We start from the raw sequence: 26332 nt of genomic DNA, 5'->3' as shown, positions 1-26332 counted from the left end.
AGCAAATTATTTAAAAAATTGCGGTAAAGTTTTCATTTTTTAACGATTTTCAGTAATTTTTCGAATAATTTGCTGAAACCCGCAATATTTTTCACTGAATTTATCAGCACTTCTGTTTTTTTCGGTACATGAACATTATCCAGTAAAAAACTGGCTGATTGTTCGGCAAAATTGTACCAACATTACCGAACCTCGTCAAAAACTTACACAACAGGTACAGCAAATCATCTGTCAAATCGCCATTTTCAGAGGAAACTACTGACTGACCAGTATTTTTTGACGTTTGGATAGAACGGATTGCGGAGAGTTCGGTAACCGAATTGTTTTACTGAATTGATTACCGAACGGTTTGCTGTTCAAAAACCCAGTAAAATTTTACTGTACCCAGTAATTTAAATTAAGTGTGTATGCACACTAACCCAGCCCAAACTTGTTCAGTAATTTCTTTTGACGACTTGCTCAGTAAAGTGATATTTTTAAGGAGCTGTCAGCAAATTGTTCAATTGCGGTACGTATCCCCCGCATAAAAAAAACTTCAGTGTACTCTATTTCGATAACACACCAACCCTGATATTTCAGAAACAATAACACCAAGCACAAAATTGTAAACAAAAAGAAGTGTCAAAAATCGTAAGAACGTTCGTTGATTGCTGTTATTTTTAGTTCCGAGTAAAAAAAATAACTATTTAGGCCTCACAATGCCCCGTGGTTTGGTCGGACAACTAGTCTGCATTGTACAGGACTGCAGTGCACGAACGAGACGTACAACTCTAGCCGTGTTTCCGGGCCCTAAATGTGCCGGTACGCAAAAGTTGTGGAAGGAAGCCCTCGAACAACCGATTGATGGTGACATCGAAGGACCGTATGGTGTTTGTGAGTTACATTTCAGTGAGGAATATCTAGTTCGAGAAAAACAGAGCATCTGGTTGAACCCCGGTGCTGTACCGAATTCGACGGTGAAAGGAGCTCGCCTTCCAGTCCGCTGTCGGATGTGTGCCAAGAGTGAGCGTACAACCATGGAAAATACTGTGTCCAAGCTGAGCAAAGATAAACAGCTGCTGCCAGTATTGCGCATTTGCTTGGATCTGGAGAACACTAAGCACAGAAAGCTTCCGGATGGGGTTTGCGAAGGATGCACGTCCATGGTACGGTTCATTGGTCGTTACGCTGAAAGTTGCTGGAACGCGCAGAATGAATTATTAAAACAATGCGTGACGGAAAGGAGTACGATACCAAAACCATGGAAAAGAGCTCGAAAATATGAAAATCATTCGCAGGTTTGAGGAATAATTACACAATCATAAAGAAGTTACTAGAAACATTTATTTTGCAGATAATTGTTATTCCAACAGAAGCTGCTTCTCCTGATTTAGTATTAGAATCATCGAATTTGGAAACGATCAGCACCAAACTGCAGCACGATCCACTAGATGCCGAAGAAGCTCTTCAAGTTCTAACCTCTATAGGCTTGGTCACATCTGACACTGATGATGGATATAAACAAGAGCTGGTAGGTGAGAACATTCTACCAGAAGAACTATCGAGTGAGATTAAAACGGAGCCCATAGTATACCTGGATGACAGTGATGAACAACAAAATATTACAACGGAAAGTACTTCACTGCCCTCGAATTGTAGAAAAATGAAAACGAAAAGCCTAAGCAATCTGAGAAAATCCCCATTTCGAAAATCTACCAAAAGTGACACCACATCGAACGTAGCTAACAAGCAGCACATACGATCGTTACGCGCGCGTAATTACGAGTGTGGCTTCTGTTTGCAGTCATTTGACACACAGGGTACACTGGAACGTCACATTCGCCTTCACGAACGGGAGCTGGACGAGTATGGGACAACTTCTGGGGCCAACGGTAAGGAATTGGATTTCATTCGATGCCTACAGTGTCGAACACAGTACCGCACTGCTCTGGAGTTAAAGGAGCATATAAATCTGGAACACGCCAATCAAACCGATTGTCTAATTTGCGGAGAGAAATTCAAGTAAGTTGTTAAAATCAAAGGTACTAGTTGCACATCCTGTTCTCTCAATAGAGCATTTCTAGAGAACTGAATACTGGTAAGCGACTGGTCAAAATGAATTTGACGAATCCAAACCATATTCCATTTCATTTGGATCCATTCACTTTAAAGTCTCTTTCGACGCAACAATGTTTGCCTTTCTCACATGGATGGGTTATGCAACCGCTTTGAAAATCGCCAATCATTGGAGTCACTTTGTCGACATCGACCAATGACATGTTTGTGAGTGCGTGTTTTTTTATCAAGAGTCCGGCTGGTTCGTGATGCGATCAGATTCTAACTGCGGTCTTTTCCCAATATGCTTTTACTGACTATTCGGCTGTACGGAAATTGCCGAACTGAACTGGGTGTGTACGTCCAGCCGCGCCTTCATAGATCGATGTTCCCTCGATCTTGTTAACTGCCGCTATAAGCATAACTGTCCCATGTGCTATGGGATTTCCTATACACATGGGACAGTTATGCGTATAGCGGCAGTTAACCCGTCAACGAACCGGCGCCAATAACTGTTTTATTTGCTTTCATTAAACTTTTCATGGTCTTTTCTGACGTCTCACACATTTTTTTGCTGCTTTGTCAGTTTTGACCTATACAGATCTATCTCGCCCTTTTCTTTGTTGTACAAGCATTTTTTCACGTTGTTTTGGCTTAAATGTGTATTTTGCATTCTTGAAGGAATTTTCTATTGCTTCTGATGGTTTTATGTTGTGAAGAGTGCCGTATTTTAATCTCTTGTTGTATTTAGTGTAGTGGTACAGAATGTGATCGATGTTTTCTTTCTCGTCGCATATGTTGCAATTTTCGCTCTCCTCCCACTTCCAGTTGAACAGTCTACCTTTCGTCATACAGTGTCCGCTTCTAAATCTAGCGATCGTATTATTTTTGAGGGTGGATAATGCTGCGCCTTTACACCAGCTGGATTCTCCGGGTTTCTGGGCAACTTGGTAATGGTAAGCTCCTTTACTAGCTGATTGTTCTACGTATAATCTTTCCCAGCTATCTCACTTTTCCTTCTTAGCGACCATCAGAGTGTCTCCTAGGGACAGCACCTTGAAGCAGTTTTGTGAGCGCTTTGTTGCATCCACGGTAGCACGATCGGCTAGTTCGTTGCCAACGATCCCTACATGGCTGGGAAACCATTGGATTGGATCTCTTCGTTTTGATAAAATGTATTGCCTCACGTATTGCTAGTACCTCAGCATTTATGATGCTGAAGTTCTCCCTGATTTGTTTTTGATAGTTGCATGTTTGCTTCCGGGTCACCTACCGCAACAGTTGTTCATTCTATGGTTTTCGAAGCGCATGTGTAAATTTTTCTAAACTGGTGGTATTTCGTGTCGATCATTTCTAATGTTTTTGCATTTAGTATGTGTTTGGTTAGTTTGTCTTTCCTCGGGGTTCCTTTTTCGATTTCCGCCTATATTCCTGATCTTTTGCTGGACCACTGGTTTATATCTTCATGGATGGTCTTGCTTCGACATCTGATGTAGTGAAGTACGTCGGTGTTCCAAAAGATAGACACCGTTGCCTTGGCCACTTTCCAGCACTGAACCGATGAACATGCTGTTGGGATCTCTGTAGTATTTTGCTCTCTTAGTGTTAGCAAGTCTATTCTGGTGGACATCGGCATTTTACCACTTTCGGCTAGTAAAACGTTACTCGGCGTAGTTTTCAAGTATCGCATGCTTGTTCGTATGAACGCGTTGAGGACGGCTTCTATTTTTTGGATGTGACTGTTTGCTGCTTCACCATATATGGGAGCCCCATAAACTAGCTTCGATTTTATTAGCGCGTTACCGATTTTTATTACTGTCCCCGGATTTGCTGGACTCCTTTTCGTGGATATCATTTTCACTATGTTGAGATTTTTCTCTGCTGTTTCGATGGTATGTTCGATGTTCTTTCTATATTTAAGTGACTTGTCCAATACATAACCTACACATTTGTGCGCATTTTTTTTTTAATTTATTGTCATTGTTATGTTTAAAAACTATTTAGATTTCATTATATTTAATCACATTCTGGTTCTAAGTGAAACTGAAGTGCCTGCACATTTACTATTCCTTCGCATTGTTTAATGAATGATACGTAGCACATAAAAGTTTTCAGTATCAAAACTCTACGCGATGATCTTACGCTTTCTAAAGTTGGACGGAGTAATTCCTCGAAGGATAGCATTCGCCAAACTCCTTCAATAATCGCAATCTTGTTCTGAAAAAGCTGCCATGCTGCTGTTAATCGAGGGCATTCGCAGAATTTGTGTTTCAGCGTTTCAAGTCCTGCGTGACAATGAACACAGCCTTGCCCGTCCGCATGTTGAATTTTATACATCAATTTCCTATGTTCGGTTTTTTCGTTTATTAGCATGTGCAGTTCACTTCGCTGATCCGAGGTCAATCGTCGATCGGAGATGTTCTGCCATGTTCATTTCCAGTTTATCCCTGGGAATTTCCGTTCGACTCGTGGAGGTTCTATCTGATCAACAAAGACCTGACAGATGAGGCCCGCTTCCGGACATTGTTGTAACTGTGGAGTGAGATTTAGATAGTTGAGGTTTACTGTTCTCAGACATGGTAGGTCTGCAGGAATCACGATCCGATATTGCGCGTTCCGCAGAATAAACGATCTGTAGTACGGCATGCTGTCAAGCTCTTTTAGGTGACGGTTTATCAGTAAAGCCTTCGCTTTCACCGCTGGAAGGTGTAATTTAAGACCCCCTTGCTCCTTATTTTTGGTTAGCTGTTGCATTGGAATTCGCGCTGGTACACCTTTCCATATAATGGTTCCCATCATTGACGTCAGCTTAGCCGTATGAACACAGTATGGTAGCAGAATAGAGGCTAGATACCATATTCTCGAGGTTAAAAACGTATTCAGTACCGCAACTTTCTGACACAAAGTGAGTGATCGCATACCATGTAAGCGCAACTGCTGTGCATTCACTACCTCTCGATGGTTTTTTTTATTTTATCTTTATTGTTTCATCTGCTATCCGCATTTGTGTGGATTGATCATCAGGTTTAGCTGCTCAAGTTCTGTGTGTAGGTATTCTATGACCCAGTTGGTCTTGTTCTGCGCCACGAATTCTTCACCTGTGACCACCACCGTGAAGTCGTCGGAGAAGTGTGTTAGGTATGCTTCGTCCATATTGGGTCTGTGTGTATTCGCTGTGTAAACCTTAAACAGTACTGGCGAAAGGAGACATCCTTGCGGTAGGCCCTGGTTCCCTTCCGTGGTTTGGATTGTCGTTTTTCTATTTCGTAGGTATTCGTTGATCCAGTGAGCTATCCCTTCAGGTATTTCTTTTTCAGTCATAATCTCCACGAGTTGTTCTGTATTCACTGTGTCGAAGATCTTGCTGATGTCGATGAGGATAGCTACGCATTCCATTTTTCCTTCTTGGCTTCCCTTACCAGGTTGACCACATAATTAATGCAACCGATCGCTTGTAAGGGCGATCTTCGACAACTCCATTCATTGTTTTCAAGAATACATTCAGGAGTGCTATCCCTCTTTTGCCTTCGATAGCCGTAGATGGGTAATTCCACTTTTGGATCAGGATGACTTTTACTTCCTTCCATCTGTCTAAGATATTTTTGTTGGCCATGCCGTGTTTAGCTTCGCGTAGAACTCCAATAGAAAGTCTGTTCTTGTATTTTTCAGCAGTCAGAAAGAAATCTATTGCTGGGGTCGAATGGTCTTTTTTTGAAGATGATGTTACTGACATCTTGGGTGTATATGGGAGGGTCATACCTGTTTTCGACGGCTCGTCTACCCGACCCATTCCTGAGTTTCCTGTTGTTGTGGTTGCCGTAAGTTGATATGAAGAATCCTTCGGTGATTTCATTCGATACAACATGCTGGGATGTTTTCTTTTGGCCCATTAGAGAGCAGTCTATTTCTCTGATTATGTTCCATAATTGTCGCAGTAGGGTGTCTATCAATTTTTGCTTCGAGTTCTTGTTCGGATTTCCGTTTCTCTGATTTTAGCGGCTTTTTTAGTACACATCGGCTTTGCGATAAAGCAGTTGACTTGTTAGACTTTTTTTCTCTATTGTGTGCTCTCATGCGTAGTCGTCTGTAGTCGGTAAGCTTTCTGGATTTCGTCGTTTCACTAGCGTTTCAGGAAGTTTGCCTTTTTGTTTTCACTACATAGCCATTTTTTTCCCCGGGCTTCGGCGATGAGCCGGAGGGCGCGTACTCTTGAGTGGAAGATAAGAGAGGGAGACCGAGTGCTGGTTCTTTGATATCTGAATCTCATGACTAATAATCATTGGATCTAGTGTTTTGACGGCTAATTCGAATGTTTCTTCTACCTTCGAATGGGGGACACATTGGCTCAGGGCTGCACCGGTGGTTGAGTGGTAAGCGTGACCGCCACCTCATTCCAGTTGGCTTAGGTTCAATTCCGGCCGAGGTCGTTGAGCTTTTCCGAGGTGAAAAAAGTAAAGCCGTTGATCCCGGTCCATGAGTTGATGGATCGATATATGTGGAGCCACCTCTCTGGCGTCGGTAAAAAAGAAGTAGAATCCAACTTATATACTAACAAATATCCTCCTCCTGTGATACTTGTGGAGTGCGCAATAGTATATACGGCCTCTAGCAAAAGCAAGTATCGGACTAACCATTCCTTCCTTCCGCGATCTACGTTCGGGCCTGGCCGGCGCCGGTATTGGTCAATAAACACTTTAGGATTACCAGGAGTTGCACATTGAAAGAAGTTTCGCTACTCCCAAGCATAATTATCTACTTATTCCCTGTGCAACTTCAGCTAGTCCAGATCGATAACGGAGTAGCAGCCAGAGGTGGTCGCACAAGCTCAAGCTCGAATGGGGGACACATTAGCTTAGCTGTTCGGGGACTCATGTGATCCTGGGTATAGTGATCGATTCGTCTATAAGAGATGATCAGACTGAAGGTGGGTGTTTTTATCTCTTAACTCACCTAACTGTCGCTCTGGTTCGTGAAGATGGTGAGTAACACTCGTCTATAACGAATCGGATTCGCTGTTTTTAGAAACAGGGACGACAATATTATGGATGGAACCTTTTTCTTAAACATGCCATTCAGCCACTAGTTAATGCTCAACTACACGGTTAACCCATTCATGCCCATGTTGTTTGTGGACAACAACGTTTGTAAGCAGCTATAACTTTTGATTGAGGGAAGATTTGCTCACAAAAACAGTAAGGCTAATAAATGTGACTATTGGCTTTCATTTGAGTGTGAACAGTTACAAGGATCAGCTCTAGAACTGAAGTTATTGCAATTAGTTTGATTGAACTCCGATGGAGCAGTGCTGCCAGGGACAGTTTACGTTGACGACGGAAAATGAATTTTTCATATAACTTTGTTAAGTTGCAATATTAGTAAAAACTGATAAAACTTATCAATTTAGATTATTTTTGGCTACGTTTTCCACACAGTTAGACTATTGTAAATATTCTAGGAGAATTGTAGTGGGCATTGGAAGGTAAAAATTGTGCCGCTTCTAGCACTGCCATGGAAGGACCTACCTTTATGAAAAAAGGTTTTTCAAGTTTCTTGACCTCACCGTTCTCAAGAAAAAAATAGTTTTGAAACCCTACATGTACTAGAAAAAAGTTGGGCATGAAAGGGTTAAATAAAACAACCTGCAGAATAAGTTCTTTTAACTTACTTTTGAGCTGTGCGTCGCTTTCGCACTTATTAGTGTTGTCAAAAACAAAACGAGAGATTCGACTCAGTCGAGGTTTTCCGTGGAGGAAGGTACTTTTGAGTTGTTTGGGGTATACTCAAAATTAGGTAAATTCAACTTAAATTTGAGTATACAAAACCTATCAATGAGTTGTAATTTTTGCCATGGTTAAATGGAAACTACCTCCAACACGGTTTACCTAATTTTAACTTCCCCCACGATACCACGAGATTGAGTCAAAGGAACTCAATTTTAGTTAGTTTTTCGTTTCCGTGTAGCGCAATATAATGAACTGAAACACCTAGTTTTAGAAGAAGTCCAATACACGCGAACCACATATTACAATTTAACTGCCATCCAAGAAACCAGACTACCAGGGGGCAGTATGGAAACAAATTACTTCATTTGGCTAACCATTTTTGTATGTTAAGTTATCAACTCATGTGCCGGAGGTTCTTTTTAAAAAACAAACCTCTTGCTACTATGGTCGAATCAAGAATGAATTTTTATTTCTAACAAAATTGTTACAGAGGCCTGAGCTAATCGAACCTACATTAATGATGACGCTGCGCTGGTGCTGCTCGTCGGGTGCTGCTGCGTCGGCAATTAATGTGTCTCCGATTCCGGGCTCCGACTGGTGTCACGCGCACCTGTTTGCGCGTGGCGAAATATTTTTGAAGCTCCTGGCCAGGTCCGGTGATAACTGCTCCTTCCCTGGGTGTTGAGCCTCCTGGGTCAACGTTAAATTGCTGGTACTGCTAAATTCGTAGAAGCCGGTCGATAGTATTGAATATTTTTTGTTACTATGTGATTTTCCACAGGTAATCGTTTTGCTTGGTCTATGTGAACAATTGTGCCTTGGTTCCTAGATTTGATCAGAATGTAAATTATGATTATAACTATGGCTATTGACGAAATTGAGAAGCCTCCTATGAGAGACCAGCTGTGTAATGCTGTGTCTGATTGAAGATGTGCTAGCTGTTTCAGATGCTGGTGCTGTAATTGATGCAGCGTGTAGATGTCGAGTTTGTGTTCGATGTTTTCTTCTGCCACTATCAAACTTGATGAAGGGATGAAAATTCTGTGTTCTATCGTTTTGATGATGTTGTTAACGTAAGTATATTGTCCCACTGTTATTGAACAGTTTTGATATATTATCATGAATGAACCGGTTAGGTTCCGGTCTGAAATCCCACACGTGGTACGAAGCGTAGTGTTAACGTTATTGAGAAGTGCTGTCGTGCGACTCATCTCTGTGATCGGTGGATAGTTGGATATATGTTCAAATGTACATTTTCCTTCCATTCCTGCCACTATTCGGGAAATACACCTGTCTTCTGAAACATCTTCTAAATCTGATCGGTTACATAGGCTCCAATTGCCAAATCGTTCACAGTTGAGTTTCTGTAATAATAGTTCATTCGGTCCTCTAAGATAACTGTTTCCTCTCAGTTGAATGCGTTGTGATTTTTTGATGATTGCTTCAATTTTTAATTTCTCGTAGACTGTTTGAAAAAATGTTGGAATATTTATTACGTAGAGCAGTATCTCGTTGTTTGTGCCGATGGTCACCTTTGCGAAGTTTAGTGCTTCTTCCTGGAGTTCGTAATATACGCCTTGATTGCTTAAAGATTCATCTATTAGATTGATCTCCTCTGTGCTTAACAGCTTATAATTAACTATCCCTAGCTTTGCGAGTGTAACAGACTCCTGTATTGCTGAAATTTCCTTGTTTATAATGTCTATATTCAGAATTATGTTTAACATTTGAATTCCTTCCATGGTTAAGGTAGAGCGGTTTTCTTCTAAATTAATCAATCTATTAACTGTATCTGTTATGTTTTCTAAACTGTTGTAAACCTGATCATTTATTGATATTTGTTTGTTACTGTTATCTGTTATGCCATTAATTCCTTCAGTGATCATGTTCAGGTCATCAGCGTCTGGTGAGCCGGACATCCATTTCCAGGCTCGTCCTAGTGCGTCCAATCGTTTTTGTCTCGTTCGTGGTTTGAGGTGTTTTACGTTAATTGTGAGGTCGTCTATCTTTTGTTTCAGTAGTGTAATCAGGTCAGGGTAACTCGAGTTTATTCTCGAGAACTGTGCTTCTATTTGAAATATTGTATTTTCTATGGCTGTAATGTTGATAGTATGCACAAATTTTTGATATCCTCCTAGGATCCTTGCTTCTCCTGTTTTGACTATAGCTACTGGGTCTTCGTTTACATTATGAATTTCGATGTTTTGGCTGAGTGCCAGTGGTAGCCTGTAATTATTTGATATTTATATTTTTTACATTGGATTTGTGTAATTTTGAGTCGCGTTCGTTCCTAAATGTTACATGATTGTTTCGTTGAACATGAAATTTTTTGAATTTTGCTTTGTGTTTGGCTCTAATAATTTTGTCTTTTACAAATACTTCTTTGCCTATCTGGAACTGAGGTGCTTCTGGTCGGTCTTTGTTAAATGTCGATAATTGTTTTTGTTGGGTTTTTGTAAGGTTTGCCAAGACTTCGTCGTATCGTTTCTGTCTGATTTGTTCCAGTCTGTCAGGGTCAATTTGTTGGTCTGGGTTTCTTGTTTTCCCAAAGACGATTTCTTTGGGTGTCAGGGACGTTGATGAGTGGATGCTGTTATTGTATTTTTCTACGACTGTTTGAACAAGGTTTCGAACAGCCGTGTCAGGGGTAATCTGCTTTTGGATACGGTATAGTTCTAGAACGGTTGAGTGAAAGCGTTCTACTGCTCCGTTGACTTCTGATTTATGGTTAGGAGTTAGGTATACTCGGATATTCAAATCAATCATCCAACCGCGGATGTTGGGTGATTGAAGCCCTCTTTCATTGTCGACTACAATTGACTCAGGAATTACTTGTGACGTAAGTGTTGTCCACATTCCTTTTTCTATGTGACTCGTATTTCTGGATCGTATCGGGACCATACGCCCATATTTACTAAATTTGTCGATGCTAGAGAGAAAGTAATGGTCTTGAATTTGGAAAATATCTATATGAAGTATTTCGAAAGGATATCTGGGTAGTGGGGTCTCTTGAAGTGGAATTATCAACGGATGTCTGTCGTATTTCGATTCATTACAGACGTCACATACTTGGATATATTTTCGTATATTTTGCGTGAGCCTTGGGAAATAAAACTCTCGCAAAATTTGTTCTTTGTTTTCATTAATGCCGCGATGGGCCCTTGAGTGGGTTTCACGAATGATTTTTTCTTGCTCTTCTTCATCTTGAACGTCTATTAATACTTTTTGAGTGAAACGAATTTTGAGTATGCCGGCTCGACTAAAAAACTGTTTATAAACCTCTTGAAGTTGTCCTAAAATCTCTTCTGAGGTGTATAAACCGTTTAATTTTGTTGGATTGAAAAATTCTTTCAGTAGGGATGCCAAAATTTGGTCAGTTAGACTTGTTCTTCTTATTACTGTGCGACGTATTCCGGGAAAGGGATGTGTGACGATTGTTTCAGGATGATCGCTAACTTTTTCTATTATAATCTGATTTCGAAAAGCATTGAGAGGAGCTTCGGTGGATAGGATATAATTGGAGTCGTCATCTTCTGCCGAATGTTGAGTTGGTGTTAATGAGTTAATTTGAATGCGACTCAAGGCATCGGCAACAACGTTGCTTCTACCGGGTTTATACACGATCTCGTAATCGTGTTCCTCTAAGTAGGACTTCCAATTTTTTAATTTGGCATTGACATTTCTAGGTGACAATGAAAATGTAAGTGGTTGGTGATCAGTGACTATCTTGAATGTCTGACCATAAATGTAATTTCTGAATACTTTGAGAGCCCAATAAATTGCGAGCATTTCCTTTTCTGTCGCTGAATAATTTTCTTCAGCTCTGTTTAGAGTTCTTGACGCAAAGTGAATTGGTTTGTCTTTACCGATTTCACCTTGACTTAGCACGGCACCAACAGCGAAGTTTGACGCATCTGTGGTTATTATAAATGATTTGGAAAAGTCTGGGTAGATTAAGACGTCATTGCTGGTGAGAATCATTTTCATATTTTCAAAACATTTCCTTTCTTCTTGGTTAAGAGCAATTTGCTTTTTTGAATCAGGATTCCTCTCCCTTCTTAAAAGATTTGTTAAGGGTTTAGCGATTTTTGCGAAATCTTTAACGAATCTTCTATAATATCCGAGAAGTCCTAAAAATCCTCTCAGTTGTTTCAGATCTTTGGGTTCTGGAAATTTCCGAATCGCTTCAATCTTTTTCTCATTAGGTTTGATTCCTTCGTCTGATATTATGTAGCCTAAAAATTCTGTCGAAGTGTGTATAAATTCTGATTTGTCCAGTTGGACTTTGAGGTTTGCTTTATGTAACGTATCTAAAACAATTCTTAAATTGTCATTGTGTTCCTGTAGGTTCTTTCCAAATACAACCACGTCATCAATATAGACATAGCAACGTTTACCGATGTGCTCGCGCAGCACGTCGTTCATCGCCCTTTGGAAGATTGCAGGGGCGTTTTTGAGGCCAAATGGCATACGGAGGAATTCGTATTTACCATAATTCACCGAAAAGGCTGTTTTCTCCACATCTTTCGGGTTCATTTTTATTTGGTGGAAACCCGAGGCAAGATCTAAGGTGGAAAAGTATTTGTTTCCTCCTAATTGATCGAGCACATTTGATATTTCAGGCATGGGATACTTATCCGATACCGTTTTCTGATTTACTTTTCTGTAATCAATTACGAGTCTAAACTTCTTTTCTCCGGATGCGTCCGTTTTCTTTGGGACTATCCAAACGGGGGAATTCCAAGGTGATCTTGATGGTCTAATAATGCCTGATTCTATTAATTTACTCATTTGTTTGTCTACTTCGTCCTTATAAGCCATAGGGTAGGGGTATGTTTTTTGATAAATTGGCATATCGTCAGTGGTGCGGATGTCACACTTGACCTTTGTTGCACATGAAAGGGTGCTATCTGGATTATGGAAGATTTCTTTGTACTCTTCTAGGATGGGTATGAGCTCTGATTTCTCTTTTGCAGTCAGGTGATCGAGCCTAACCTTTTCTATTATGGTTGTTGAAATTATTTTCCTTGGTGCCGGCGTAGGCGTATAGAAATGAATAGGAATATTTAATGTTCTGTTCTTACCGAAAACTTGCAGGAGTTTTTGGTTCGAAATAAAATTGAAGTGTTTGTTGAAAATTATTCCTGTACCTACTATTCCATCAAAAAAGGTGTGGAAATCGAAAATTGAAAATTCGTAAGAAGTTTCTATAATAGGTGAAAAGATGGCAAGGTGTATAGCTTCTGAAATAACACCGTTTCCGGTGACTCCTTTTACGGGTTGTTGAGGAATTCTAACGATTTTTTGATCTGAATTATAAGCCCATTTCTTTGAAATTATGTTTATGTTGGCTCCACAGTCTATTAGTAATTTGATTTCACCTTGGCTAGTAGGAATTTTTATATATGGAAGCGGAGAAATACGCTTCACTCTATCCAGTTTGTCACCCACTTTTCCTCTAAAAAATTAGTCTCATTTTTCTCTAAGTCTTCTTCGATAGCTTCAGCATTTTCCAGCGGTTCCTCGTATTCCTCATCATTAAAAAATACTTTACTTAATTGCATCTGCTCCTCGTACCATTTTTCGTACTCTGGATCAGGATCTGGATTTTCTTCAATAGTATGAGCCATGCGTTTGGCGCGAGGGTCGTGGGCTCTCATCGAGTCGCTTGCTTCTCTGCGCTGTGCAATAGGCCGATTACCATAGTTCACCTGATGGGTACGGATGCTACCCGTGTCCATCGGTTCAGGACGAGGTTGTGGTTGCACAAAAGTCCTGTTTGGAGCGAATACGTTTGGCTGTGCTCTGGGCAGGAAATGTTGGTGATTAAAATGTCTTGGCGGAGCAATTGGTTGCATTTTTGGAGGCATATTTTTCATTAATAATTGTCGTGGGGGAACTGGTGGTTTACCATGGCTAGGTCCTGGTAATTGGATTGATTGCCTAGGCGATGGGATAGGCTGCCAAGAGGGCATATTTACTGGTGCGTTTCGCGCGTCCAGATTTAGGTAGTCTACACAGTAGCTATAGGCTTGAGCCAAGCTCTGTGGTCGGAAATTTTTGCAAAATCTAGAGAGGGGGTCACCCAATCCTCTGATGAATGTGTCTAGAGCGATTTGATTATACAACCTCATCAAAATCGCTTCGTGACCACGCCATTGATCATCCATAGAAATGGCCGAGCTAATTAGTGTGACTAATTCTCGAACTCTGCTGTAGTAGCTTTCTAAACTCTCTAATCGTTGTCTAACCAACGATTTTAGTTGGTTATCGAGGGTCATCAAATCCCTCTTATCGGCATAATACAATTTTAGCACTTCTTTAATGTTGTGCCATTGTGTAGGCGTGTTGCTGGTGATCAAAGCATCATTAGCCTCACCCTTAATTTTCCTTCTGACTGTTTTAATGAGAAGGTGATACTGAAAACTATTTTGTAGATCGCTGAAAAGTTCTAGGACATCTTCAACGTCTAGTAGCCATTGACTCAAATCTCGAGGATTGCCGTTAAAGTCAGGCAAATCTCTTACGATTTGAGGAATTTTTCCTCTATCTTCGAAGCTAATGTTTCGATCGATTACAAAGCGAGATTGGGTAGGAATAGGATTTGGTGCAGGCACAGGTGCCGGAATGGGATTTGGTTCGGGGTCCATGTTAAGATTTTCTAATAGTTCAATTAGTTGATCTATGGTGGGGGGATAATCACTTCACTTTTCACTTTCACTGAGTTTTACACTGTTTCGGTTTAGGTTAGTGTCGCGCCTGGCTGTGATATTTTAGTGGGTTGCTTACGGATGGTCCGGGCTCGCCACTGTGTTATTAGTAAACGAGATCGCGTTTAAATGTAATTTTAATGTTGGATCTCTATCAATTGAATTAGATGGTTTGCGTTTAGGTTAGTAACGCGCCTATCTGTGATATTTTAGCGGTTTGCTTACGGTGGGTCCGGGCTTGCCGCTGTGTTGTTAGTATGGTTTAATTTTTTTCGCACTAGCTGCTTGACGGTGCGTTGTTACACTTAATCTATTTCTTTCGTTTTCACCTTATACTTACAAAAAATAAAGGATGTACATGAGTACAGCGGGACAACGCCTAGGTCCTATAGTCCTATTATTTCCGGGGGTGAACGGTTCTGGTTAGTGCACCTGGTCGCGCTTCGGGGCTGCAAATCGTCGAGTTGATCAGCGATGGCTCTAAGTCCGAGTCTCCGAATTCCACTTATTGCGGGCAGCTACAGATGGCTTTATACTATTACTAACCGAGTCCCGTCTTTCGGGCGCCAGTTATCAACTCATGTGCCGGAGGTTCTTTTTAAAAAACAAACCTCTTGCTACTATGGTCGAATCAAGAATGAATTTTTATTTCTAACAAAATTGTTACAGAGGCCTGAGCTAATCGAACCTACATTAATGATGACGCTGCGCTGGTGCTGCTCGTCGGGTGCTGCTGCGTCGGCAATTAATGTGTCTCCGATTCCGGGCTCCGACTGGTGTCACGCGCACCTGTTTGCGCGTGGCGAAATATTTTTGAAGCTCCTGGCCAGGTCCGGTGATAACTGTTACTGTGATTTAATTGCCGCAAGGTTATACTGCATCGATTTTGTTGGCCATTCCCGGCAAATTCAGGATTAAGAGAAACGAAAGCAATGAAATTGAAAGACGGATAGGTATTCTAGAGCAAATCAGTTGAACTTAGAACGGAAAACTAGGACTAGGCAGGCTCATATGGACATGAACGAAAGGAAATGTGAAGAATCCTTTGCTTTCTGCTAAGTAGGAGTTGGGCGTTGCATAGTCATTGATAGAACATAATTCATCATCATGTTTTACCGCCAACGCCGGCATCAGTCCTAGTTTTCCGTTATAAGTTTATAACTGATTCGTTCTAGAATACCTATCCGTCTTTCAATATCATTGCTTTCGTTTCTCTCAGTCCTAAATTTACCGAAAATATCCAACAAAATCGATACAGGAGAACGAATTTATCTCCACGTATACAAGGCCTGTAACAAATGAAATCAATGGGGAATTTTACACCCTAATCAGATACGTCACAGGACTCCCTAAAAACGTGCAATCTCGTATTGCAATAATAGGAGATTTCAAAGCGCATCTAGGGAGGCAGTCAATGACTAGATGACACTGTTGTACATCGGACCGACCCTGTTCCATCAAACATCTAGCCTAAATGGTATGGAGTTAAAAAAACTAATGCATTGTTTGAAATTCTGTAACTACCTATCCTTTTCGAAGTCAAAAACAGCGCAGGTCACCTGGTTCAGTCGTAAAAGCGAGTCACAAATAGACCACATACTTATGAGCATCACGCCCTTCCTTCAATTTCCGGAAGTGAAATGCTATAACATTGCAGAGAAAATAAGTGACATTAGTCCTCAGAACAATAAGGATGAAAAAGATCAAGGCACGACACACAAACATTCCAACGAATCGCACAGCCAAAAGAATTAAACATGATCTTGCAGCTATGCGACACTCAAAACATCCTTATCTCCTTTAAAACCCACAAGAAAAGAAGCATGCGAAAAATATATACAAGTCCATCAAACGCTGCTCCTAGATAGAACAAACCCAGAACTGAAGAGGGAATGTTCGAAAGCAGGCAAGGAGAAATCGAAAGCATTCAACCAGCACTTCGAGGACAATGTCGAAAAATTCCTGAGGGAAACAGAAATTGACAACTCACTTGGAAGAATGACAAAAACGTTCAGATTCATTAAAGTTCACCGTAGAAAGAAAGAATCCAAGCAGGGAAAATTCATCCATTATAAGAGGCGAGTGACCTTAAGGTTAAAACCTCTATAATCAAAATAAAAATTAAAAAAAAATTCATCCATATCAGAGACTGGGAACTGAAATTGCAGGAACAAGCTCAAGGTACGGAACTCAACCTACTCCCAGAACCGGGAGACGGGAGAACACAAGGTCCGGATCAGGGTTGTTAACCCGATGGATTCAACGTTATCGTTTTAACGCGATATCGTTGAATCGATATTTTTTCCGTTGAATTTGAATCCTCCGGAAGTCGCGAAAGAGGCTCGCTGAACGGGCAGGCGCTGTTGCTCTAAGAGGATTTCGCTAACGCTAACGGATTTCAGAACGTTGTGCACTCAGTGCACTAGCGCCAGTAACGGACGATTGAAAATAGTATACTCCTTTTAGGACATAATCTATCTATCTATATAAAAGTCAATGTTTGTATGTAAATTATTTATGGACTCCCAAACAGCTTAACCGATTGCCGCAAAAATGTATACATAGTAGGCATTTGTTATGGAGCGGATTTGTAATTTTTAGACTATAGCCAATTGAAAAAAAAATTGGCAAAAAAGGTTTGACCCTTTTCAAAAAACAGTCTAGATCATTATTGGAAAAACTAAATATGCAAAGTGGCTTTTCGTGATTAGGTCTTCATGTACAGAGGTTTCATTAAAATCTGAGATGGTTCTGCCAACTCTAAATACGATTTAGCGCGAAATTTGTCAAATGCTTCAGAAACCAGCCTCAGAATTTATATTTCAAATATAATAGTATTATATCTTTTTCTATAAACACTGCTGAATATAAAATTAAACTTCTTATGATTACACTATATAATATCTCTGACGAAAAAAGGACGAAAACAGAAATCAACGCGAAAATTTACGATAACGCTAAAGTTGAATTCAACGCAGTGCGTTGACGATGACGATGAAATCAACGCCAAATTCAACGCCGATACTGGCGCTGAATTTATCGTTATCGGCGGTAAAGTTAAATTCAACGTTAACAACCCTGGTCCGGATCCAACAATAGATGGAATTTCAACAGAACTATTAAAATATGAATCGGAGGGAATGATAGACAAACTAGTGCAACTAATAACACAAGTCTTCAGAACAAATAACGTGCCCAAACATTGCAGATCGCCATCCCAAAACTAACACGATCACAAACCGTTTTTAGACGAATTACTCTGTGTTCAATACCCCACAAACTATACGCAAAAATCGTCCTGAAACGATTAGAAGAGCAACCCCCACCAATCCCTGCCTACCAGCTGGCATTTCAACAGGGCAGAAGCGCATGAGCATGAGACCAAATATTCGTGCTGAGAAATATCCTGGATGAAAGATGGCGCAAAGGAAAACAAACAATAACAGTTTCGCTGAATTTAAAACAGGCTTTCGATAAACTCGACATAGCAAAAGCGGCAACCATGCTTACTTCGATGGGAGTTTCGGAAGCTCTCACAAACAATAAAAAAAGCATACCTAACGGAGGAAACATCTGTCCAATGGTATGGACAAAGCACACAAGCTAAAAAGAAGGGACTAAAACAGGGATGCCCATTAAGCCCAATACTATTCATTTTGATGTTGTGTTGCACCATGTGTTGCAGACTTTGAAAGAATTCATCCCAGAAATATAAATGGAATATGCAGCCAAGATAGCCATCCCACTAATATTAGCATACGCCGACGACCTCATATTTGTATGCATCAGGATAGAAGAAGTAGAAACTAATCGCAGTGCTGGAGCCATTGCTTCACTCCATAGGCCTCTTAATTGACGAAACCAAATCAAAAGTAGTCATGTTTCGAAACCCGTTCGATATAAACAACACAAGCTAACCGTAGTATCAAAAATGAGATACCTCGTGGCCAGCTATGCCACAAGTACACATTTATCTAGAAAGGTACAGATTTTTGAAGCATTTTTGGTACAGATTCTGTACGGTTCATATTACCGATTTTGTAAAAAGATTGGCACAGATTTAAAATTCACGGAGCTCTTAGCAACACATGTTCTCTTGATTGTACGTCGATTCCCGGTTTACCATTTCCCGGAAAACCATTTTCCGGAATGTCATTTCCCAGAAAACCATTTCCCGGAATGTACCATTTCCCGGAAAACCATTTCCCGGAATGTACCATCTCCCAGAATATCATTTCCCGGAATGTACCATTTCCCGGAATACTATTTCCCGGAATGTACCATTTCCCGGAATACCATTACCCGGAATGTACTTTTTCTCGGTAATTATTTATACTATTGAAATCTAAAGTAAACATGTAATTTGAACTTTAAGAACAAATCCAGAGCTATGTTGACTTACATATGGGTCATTCCACGCGAAGTTATCAAAAAAAGATGCAAACTTGAAATCGATCTTCACGGATTTGAACCAAATTTGAAGGAATTGTTCATCCAAATTTTTGTGTCAATTGAACCACCCCTCGGGTCATGGGAGCACCCCCCGTTTTGGCAAATTGCCAAAACGCTTGATTTTCTTTTGATCATCTCTCTGGTTCTATTTACTCTAGAATCAAACCGTAAGTTGGCTTTTGAAGAAAATTGTTCAAGGAGTCTAGAAATAATATTATTTTTTGCAGGCAGTGCTGCCAACTATGCGATTTTTTCAGTTAAATATTAAAAGTAAGTTTTTCTCTCAATACATATATTTTAATTTTGAGATATTCATATTTTATTTATGTTATATTTTACATTAAATATTCATATTCGTCAGTTTACTTAGAGATGGCGGCTTCAAGAGGAACTACGATTTAAGAGAAAGGGAAGGCAGAGGAGTAGGTTTTACCATGATAGCTAACATGCGCGTTTCGGTTGCGATGAGGAATTGCGAGCTGCAGCCAGTCGACTTAGGCTCTTGTATGGTTCAGTGAAGTCCGCGAAGTTAAGCAAAAAGAATCCCATCCTAATAAATATGAAAATTTTTTATGTTAATCTTTTACAGTATATTCATCCAATGCATTTTTTACGTTTATTCATATTATTTTGGTCAATTTTTCAAATATCGTTCCATTTTATTTTATTTTTATTTTTTTATTTAGTTCGTCTATAGGAGTCGTCACATTCTAGGTATTACAAGCCGTGTGGTGTCCGGCGGGCTGAAATCTTTTTGCACTATTTCAACCAAGAATAGAACCTCTGGGAACTGCTCCCATGTCGTAAGAGGCGACTAACAACATGCTAGGAGTTCCTAGGCCGACGTTTTGCTCCGTACCGAAGACTTAATCTGGACGGACCTTAAGGTTTTCCATATTACCCTCTTTCCAGTCTGTATTTAGTGAATCACTGACATATACTCACCTTTTCTGATTCGCCTTTCTTGATTGTGTACCAACGTTTTAAGTTTCTTCTGGCGGTTGTATATTAGCCGTAAATGACGAAATCTAATTCTACACTAAGTAACAGAATATATTAATATACCGGCACTTCCACGCCAAGGTTTAACTTCCAAAGCTTTGGTTTAAAAACCGTTTTTAAAAAATGGAAACTTTCATGTAGGAAATTTATTGAATTGGCCTAAGATGGAGCTGTCGAATTTCACAAAAAGCTTTTTATGTTGCAAGTGATCTGTAGTTGTGTTAAATTAGGTATTTTTCTATTATATTTGGAACCGTCTACTGACAAATCTACATTTACGAATACCTCCAAAAGTGACTCCTTGAGGTCTCATGAAGGCCTGACACTAGCTTTATGATACTTTTGCTTTTCTAAACAGTAATAAAAATCTCAACATTCAAGAACTTCACTTTGTCAGAAAATGTAGGGCCATCGGAAGCTAAAACTTCGTAAAATCGCACTCCTGGTCCTTTTTTCAGTGCAGTACTCTACGTCACTCGTTCAAATTTGCACCGCTCTTATGGTAGTCGGTATTTGCTAGTATTACTGTTCTCCCATCCATTCTGGTAGTCAAACGGTGGGATAGCAAAATTCTTACAAGTTTCCTATCTCATGCCTCCACGCGAGTCTAAGTCTATTGATGATATTTGGTCCTTAGACCGCAGAATGAGAGGGTGCGAACAGAATGAGAGGGTGCGAACAGATCTAGTCGAGAAAACATTGCCGTAAAAATGAATAGTTGATCGGAAATTAGCCCCAATACGACTAATCTGACTAGTATCTATGAAGACGGGTCAATACGTATTGAAAATTCGCCGCGTCTGTTTTTATGAACCTAATTTAAAGCTCCGTTATTGCTAACAAGCCCGTGCATCAGGTTAACAATCCTTTATATTTCCCTTCAGTGTTGGGTATTATCGCTCGTATACTTGTATTCCACAAACAATCCGATATGGAAAATAAGAAATACTTTCCTTGATTTATAACATCTCTCGCTATTTTTGCCTGTATAATGTGTTATCACTCGGTAGTTTTCAAGCCAATAAATATATCGTAGAGAAGAAGTAGCGAATTCTGTCCAAATACTGTTGCAATAAATAGTGATCCGGCCCATTACGCGGATAAGATTAGCTTTTCTAGGCAATACTCCCACGGTCGGCCGTGTGGAGTTCAAATTGCTTTTGTTTAGGGAACATAGTATACTCTCGGTAGCCGGCTGCCCAGAGTTTAAAAATAACCAAAAACTAAACAAGATCATCTCTTTTTCGAGTGATCGTGCACTCGAAGACTAACTAAACAACTACCTAATAAAACATGCTTTACAGGTCGCATCGTTTGCTTGGAGCGAATCCTAGACCTGATACCCTTCCAAACCACCAACTCCGCGACACCTATGGAAGAGTCTGATGAATCGTCGTCCTTCCGTTAAGTAGGTGGAGCATCAACACTTCCCGTCTACCTTATCCTTTATCCTTCCCCGTGAACGATGGAGATGGGGGCGGCCGGCAATGATGGCTATCATGCTGTTGAGGTTTTAATATGGGTCGGATTGGTATGAATTCCTACTTACCACTTCCTAAGCAACTCTTATTAGATAATCAGCAGTCAAACATGATGAAGTCAGTGTGCAATCCGCCAAAATCATCGTCACAACGCAACGCAACGCAACGCAACGCAATACATATATTTTAATTTTGAAAATTTTAATGCCATCGCGTTCCTCAGACATTTTTACATAAAAAACACTTATCATCCTAATATAATATGAGCGCATACCGTTTTTCCTCTATTCTTTATTTCACATTATTCCGCGACAAATAAAATTTACAATCAAGATATGATAAGCTTTATAGATATTGATTGACTGTGCTGGAATAAAACATGATGACATTATTCTGCATTCCAAGTTTTTGTTTGGTTCGCTTGACACCTTATCTTTGCTCTCTAATCATATTAATAAAAAACAAGCTCTCATAATTCTATTCTATTCTATTCTAACCCTTACACAGCCAGTATCGAAAAGCATCCTGGAAAACACTGCAGTTATACTTTAGTGTTTTTCTTGTCTACATTAATATTTGAAGCATATTATAATATGCCGCAAATATTAAAACGGCCAGGCCTACTGTGCAGAGTTGGGTTTGAAGATGGTTCAATATTATCCGGCAATTGAATTATTCATTTAATGAACAATTTAACCAACGAATCGTTTTGAAACTTGAATGCGGATGAAACGAGGACAACCCTACCGACCGTTTCAGATTAGAGGGGGTTGGGTTAAATCGTTGGGAGTGACTTGGCTAAGAAGGTTAATGTCACTCCTTTGGTCATAAACCAATAAAGTACCAGAAAACAGATTATGCTTAAAAAAGGCAAAGTCTCAAAGAAGGTTGTTATGAATTATTAATTTCCAAAAAAAGTACTCAAATTTTAAAGAAGACATTCAAAAAATTTTTTCATGATTTGCTCATCTCCAAAAGAAGGCGAATAAGCTCATAGAATAACAATTATAATTCAAAAAGTTATAACCCCATAGAAAATCCTCCCGATTTTCCCACCGACTAAATCGGCTTGCGTCGGCACAATCGGCCGACTATGCCACCAATTAATCGGTCGATTGTTGCACCAACTCTTATGGGGGTTTAACATAGACGTCAGCCGACGCGACAACCGATTAAATATGATAGACGAAATCTGTTGAAATCGGTCTATTCCAACCAATTAAATCGATCGATTAGTTGATAGTTTAAAACTGGAACCAGATTCACACAGATTAAATCTGCCGATTAATATGGTGACGAAAATTGTCCACCGACGAAACCCATCTTGGTCGTTTAATTAATCTGTCGACCTCGAAGCACCCGTTTTCGTCGGTCGACTGTGAAATTTATGAACTGTCAAATTTTCTATGGAGATGGTATGTTAGGACCACTAGTACTTAAATCCAATAAAACACCAAGAATATTTTGAAAGAGTTCTTAAAAGAATGTGAAACTATATAGAAATAGAAAGTACATATTAATCAAAAACATGCCAAAAATAACGACAAGGAAGCATGCATGTATAAGAAAGAAAAACCGCAGATTTTTTAGATGCATAATCCATAAAAATTGCATTGTTGATATGTTATTCTGATTCTGTCACGTTCGCCCGAATGACATTCGCCCGAAAGCCATTTACCCGAAGGACATTTGCCCGAATGTCACATAAACCCGAATGTCATTCACCCGAATGCCACGAACACCCGAAAGACATTCGCCCGAATGCAACATAAACCCGAATGCCATTCGCCCGAATTCCATATACCCGAAAAACATCGAAATGTCAATCGAAAAAAATTAATATATTAAGATGAAATACAAATTTCATTACATTTGATGCTATGAAGAAATTAACACTAAAGCTATACCAGTCAAATAGTTAATCCAATCACCTGGTTTGTATGATTTAACTAGGGTTTCCAGTTTTAGATCCTTTCGTGAGTTCTTTTTAGACTTTTTAGCTGTTGGTACCGCTTGTAGTGTACGTAAAACATACGTACTAGGGTTTTTCTCTTCAAGCTGCAACTGCTTCAACACACCATAGAATTTCCACGGCTGAACATACCGTTTCATTTCTTGTGCTAGTCTTCTACATTATTGATGGTTCTAGGAATCTTTGTCGATACATTTTCGAAAACTGACCACGAAGCGGGGGGCAAAGAACTTTTTGATTAGTTTCTTTCCTACCAAAAATACAATTTTTACTAATGTAATACAAAAAATCGTCGAGAGCCTTTGGACAACTTTTCCTCAATTCTTCGAGTGCCATTGGAATACCTTGATGGGGCAAGAAAGCCAAGGCAACAACTTGTTTGTACATTAGTTGTATTCTGCGATCTTCCGAATATTTTGTCTGAAGACCAAGTTGCTTTATTTTTCTGAAAAAACTTTGGTTTAGATGGAAGAATCATCCGTGAATTAGGTGGAAGAATCATCCTGTCTCGAAATCCAATATTACGTAGAGCTATTTGATATATAGATTCAAGAAATTGCTCTTGTTTTAAAAGAAGGAATCAACCCTTATGTTTGAGTATACCGGGCAGACGAGTGGATCAACAGTTTCTTTGCAAACTTATTTGGCATGCAGATCCAAGGATTTGTCATGTTTGAAAGAAGCAATAAACTCCTAATTGTGGGAAAAGAGCTGCTCATGTTTAAAAGAAGGGATCAATCCCTAAGTGTGAGTAAACCGGGCAAACAAGTGGATCACCGGTTTGATTGCGAGGGCTATTTGGTATACAAACTCAAAGAACTGCTCATATTTAAAGAAGGAATCAACCCCTATATTTCAGTAAACCAAGCATACCAATGGATCACAGGTTTGCCGAGTAGGGACCTCCGCTTCGGTTCCTCGACCTCGGTAATTGTCGCAAAGCCGCATCACACTAGCTTCGCCACATAACATTTATGAGCTACTATTTACTAACGGTGTTGTACCAAATGGACTTCCACCATGCAAGATATAATTACTAATTTAGTTGATTCAATTCGTTAACGGAACATCTAAATATATATTTACCTCGATCGATGGTGTTTCCGAAAGATTTCTTATTATTTTGTCCGGTTTATCACAAGATTTCACCGCTCGAGCTGACAACTGCGTCCTATATGCATCAGCACCTGAAGAGCATTTGTGGCGTTGGCAACAGAACCTCAGTGACGTCGGATAGTACACCTAAAAGCGATATCGCATAGCCACATTGGTCAGTGTACGGTTGACTAATGTGGCTACGCCACATCGCTTTCTGGCGCACTGTCCGACTTCGCTGCCGCTCAGTCGGCTTTAAACTAGCTATAGCCCCTATGTTTGAGTAAACCGAGCAAACAAGAGGATCACAGGTTTGCTTATAACTCCGGCGACGGGTGGATCAACGCCTCGTCCAACGGAACCTCAGCGGCTTTGCGCCGCTTCGGATCCTTGGCCTCGGATATGCGGCCAAGCCGCATCAGACTAGCTCTGCTGTATAAGCTCACCTGTTATTGTTCAGTTTATCAAACTTTGGTTAAAGATTTCACATTTCCCGCTCGGATTTGGTTTATTTAGGTTAAAATACATCCTTTTGGCAAAAAAAACCGCATTAAAGTCGGATTTCTATCACTAAAGTCAGTAAACTAGACAATGACCCATTTTATATTATGCTTGCAAGCATAATAAGCATAATCATGAGTGAATGTGGTATTCGGGTTAATGACATTCGGGCGAGTGGTCCATTCGGGTTGATGGCATTCGGGTAAATGGTCCATTCGGGTTAATGACATTCGGGTAAATGGTCCATTCTGGTAAATGGTTTTCGGGCGAACGTCATTCGGGTAAATGACTTTCGGGCGAATGTGATAGAACCGTTATTCTAACTTACATTTAAAATCAATAAAATTCCAAACATATTTCCAAACTACTTTTTCTGTTCTAAAGTAGAGAGAATTTCGTAGTTTGTTTGACATTTGCTGCGTAGCAAGTGTAATCAAAATGAGTGGTGGCAAGGTACGTGGTTTAATTTATTTTCCGGGAAATGTTATTCCGGGAAATGGTTTTCCGGGAAATGGAACATTCTGGGAAATGGTTTTTCCGGGAAATGGTACATTCCGAGAAATGGTTTTCTGGGAAATGGTACATTCCGGGAAATGGTTTTCCGGGAAATAGTACATTCTGGGATATGGTTTTCCGGAATATGGTATACCGGGAAATGGTATTCCGCGAAATGACGTACAACCGTTCTCTTAGCTATTCGCTATCTTGCTTTTTTGACGTCTCCGTACTTCCTGTGGATGTTGAGTGTTGCTCACGAAGATAGTGGGTAGTAGGGTATAGTCTGTGTCCGTTTTTAAGGCTCGTTTGTTCTTTGTTGCTTCCGTACTTGATTTCCCGCAGTGTGCAGTCTGTTCTTAGATTGTTCGGAGCCAAATTGAGGATCGTAGCTAGATGGAGTTTTCTAAACGAAGAGAGTGCATTATCCAATACCGATTAACGATGGGATAGATTAGGTTAAACGTATCTGCAATACTCGATCAACGTTAGTAATAAAGCATTGCATGATGACACCAAAAAATACAGTTCACCTAGCTAAAATATTTTGACTGGTTGCGAAACGCATCATCATCAAATAACAAACTAAAGATTGATTTCTATTTTCAGACGAAAATCGCGATTGGACGAACATGTGATCAGAACACACGGGGCTATATTTGTATAAATTAAGTTTTCATAATTTTTTTCTAGACATCCATTCATAAAGGCTGTCTGCCATTGTTATTCATCATTTTGCACTTTGTACTTTTAAAATATCACTAAAAGGATATTTTGATATGAACCTAACATAAGAAACGAAATGTTCAAATTAATAAACCGAGTAGGATGCTTATGTCCATGAAACATATTCGTTTGAGCTGGTAA

General features: G+C 39.9%; 2 protein-coding genes across 2 annotated transcripts in view; both read left to right on the top strand.

Moving 5' to 3' along the window:
- LOC131677516 (zinc finger protein 182-like) overlaps window positions 1-26332 on the top strand; it is a 105518-nt gene that overhangs the window by 52153 nt on the left and 27033 nt on the right. The gene's annotated exons all lie outside the window — the stretch shown is intronic.
- LOC131677520 (uncharacterized) lies at window positions 617-26315 on the top strand. The gene is made up of 3 exons (XM_058957377.1): window positions 617-1277; window positions 1334-2001; window positions 26075-26315. The coding sequence occupies exons 1-3, from the start codon at window positions 699-701 to the stop codon at window positions 26130-26132; spliced, it is 1305 nt and encodes a 434-aa protein (XP_058813360.1). The 5' UTR covers window positions 617-698; the 3' UTR covers window positions 26133-26315.

Source organism: Topomyia yanbarensis, chromosome 1 (genome assembly GCF_030247195.1).
Source record: "Topomyia yanbarensis strain Yona2022 chromosome 1, ASM3024719v1, whole genome shotgun sequence".
NCBI lineage: Eukaryota > Metazoa > Arthropoda > Insecta > Diptera > Culicidae > Topomyia > Topomyia yanbarensis.
This window is presented reverse-complemented; position numbering and strand designations above follow the sequence as displayed.

Bases quoted from the DNA above. Each gene is read 5' to 3' on its own strand.
- LOC131677520 (XM_058957377.1), top strand. From the start codon at position 699: ATGCCCCGTGGTTTGGTCGGACAACTAGTCTGCATTGTACAGGACTGC. The intron at 1,278-1,333 runs GTTTGAGGAATA...TTTATTTTGCAG, and splicing joins AATATGAAAATCATTCGCAG to ATAATTGTTATTCCAACAGA. The intron at 2,002-26,074 runs GTAAGTTGTTAA...TTCTATTTTCAG, and splicing joins ATTTGCGGAGAGAAATTCAA to ACGAAAATCGCGATTGGACG.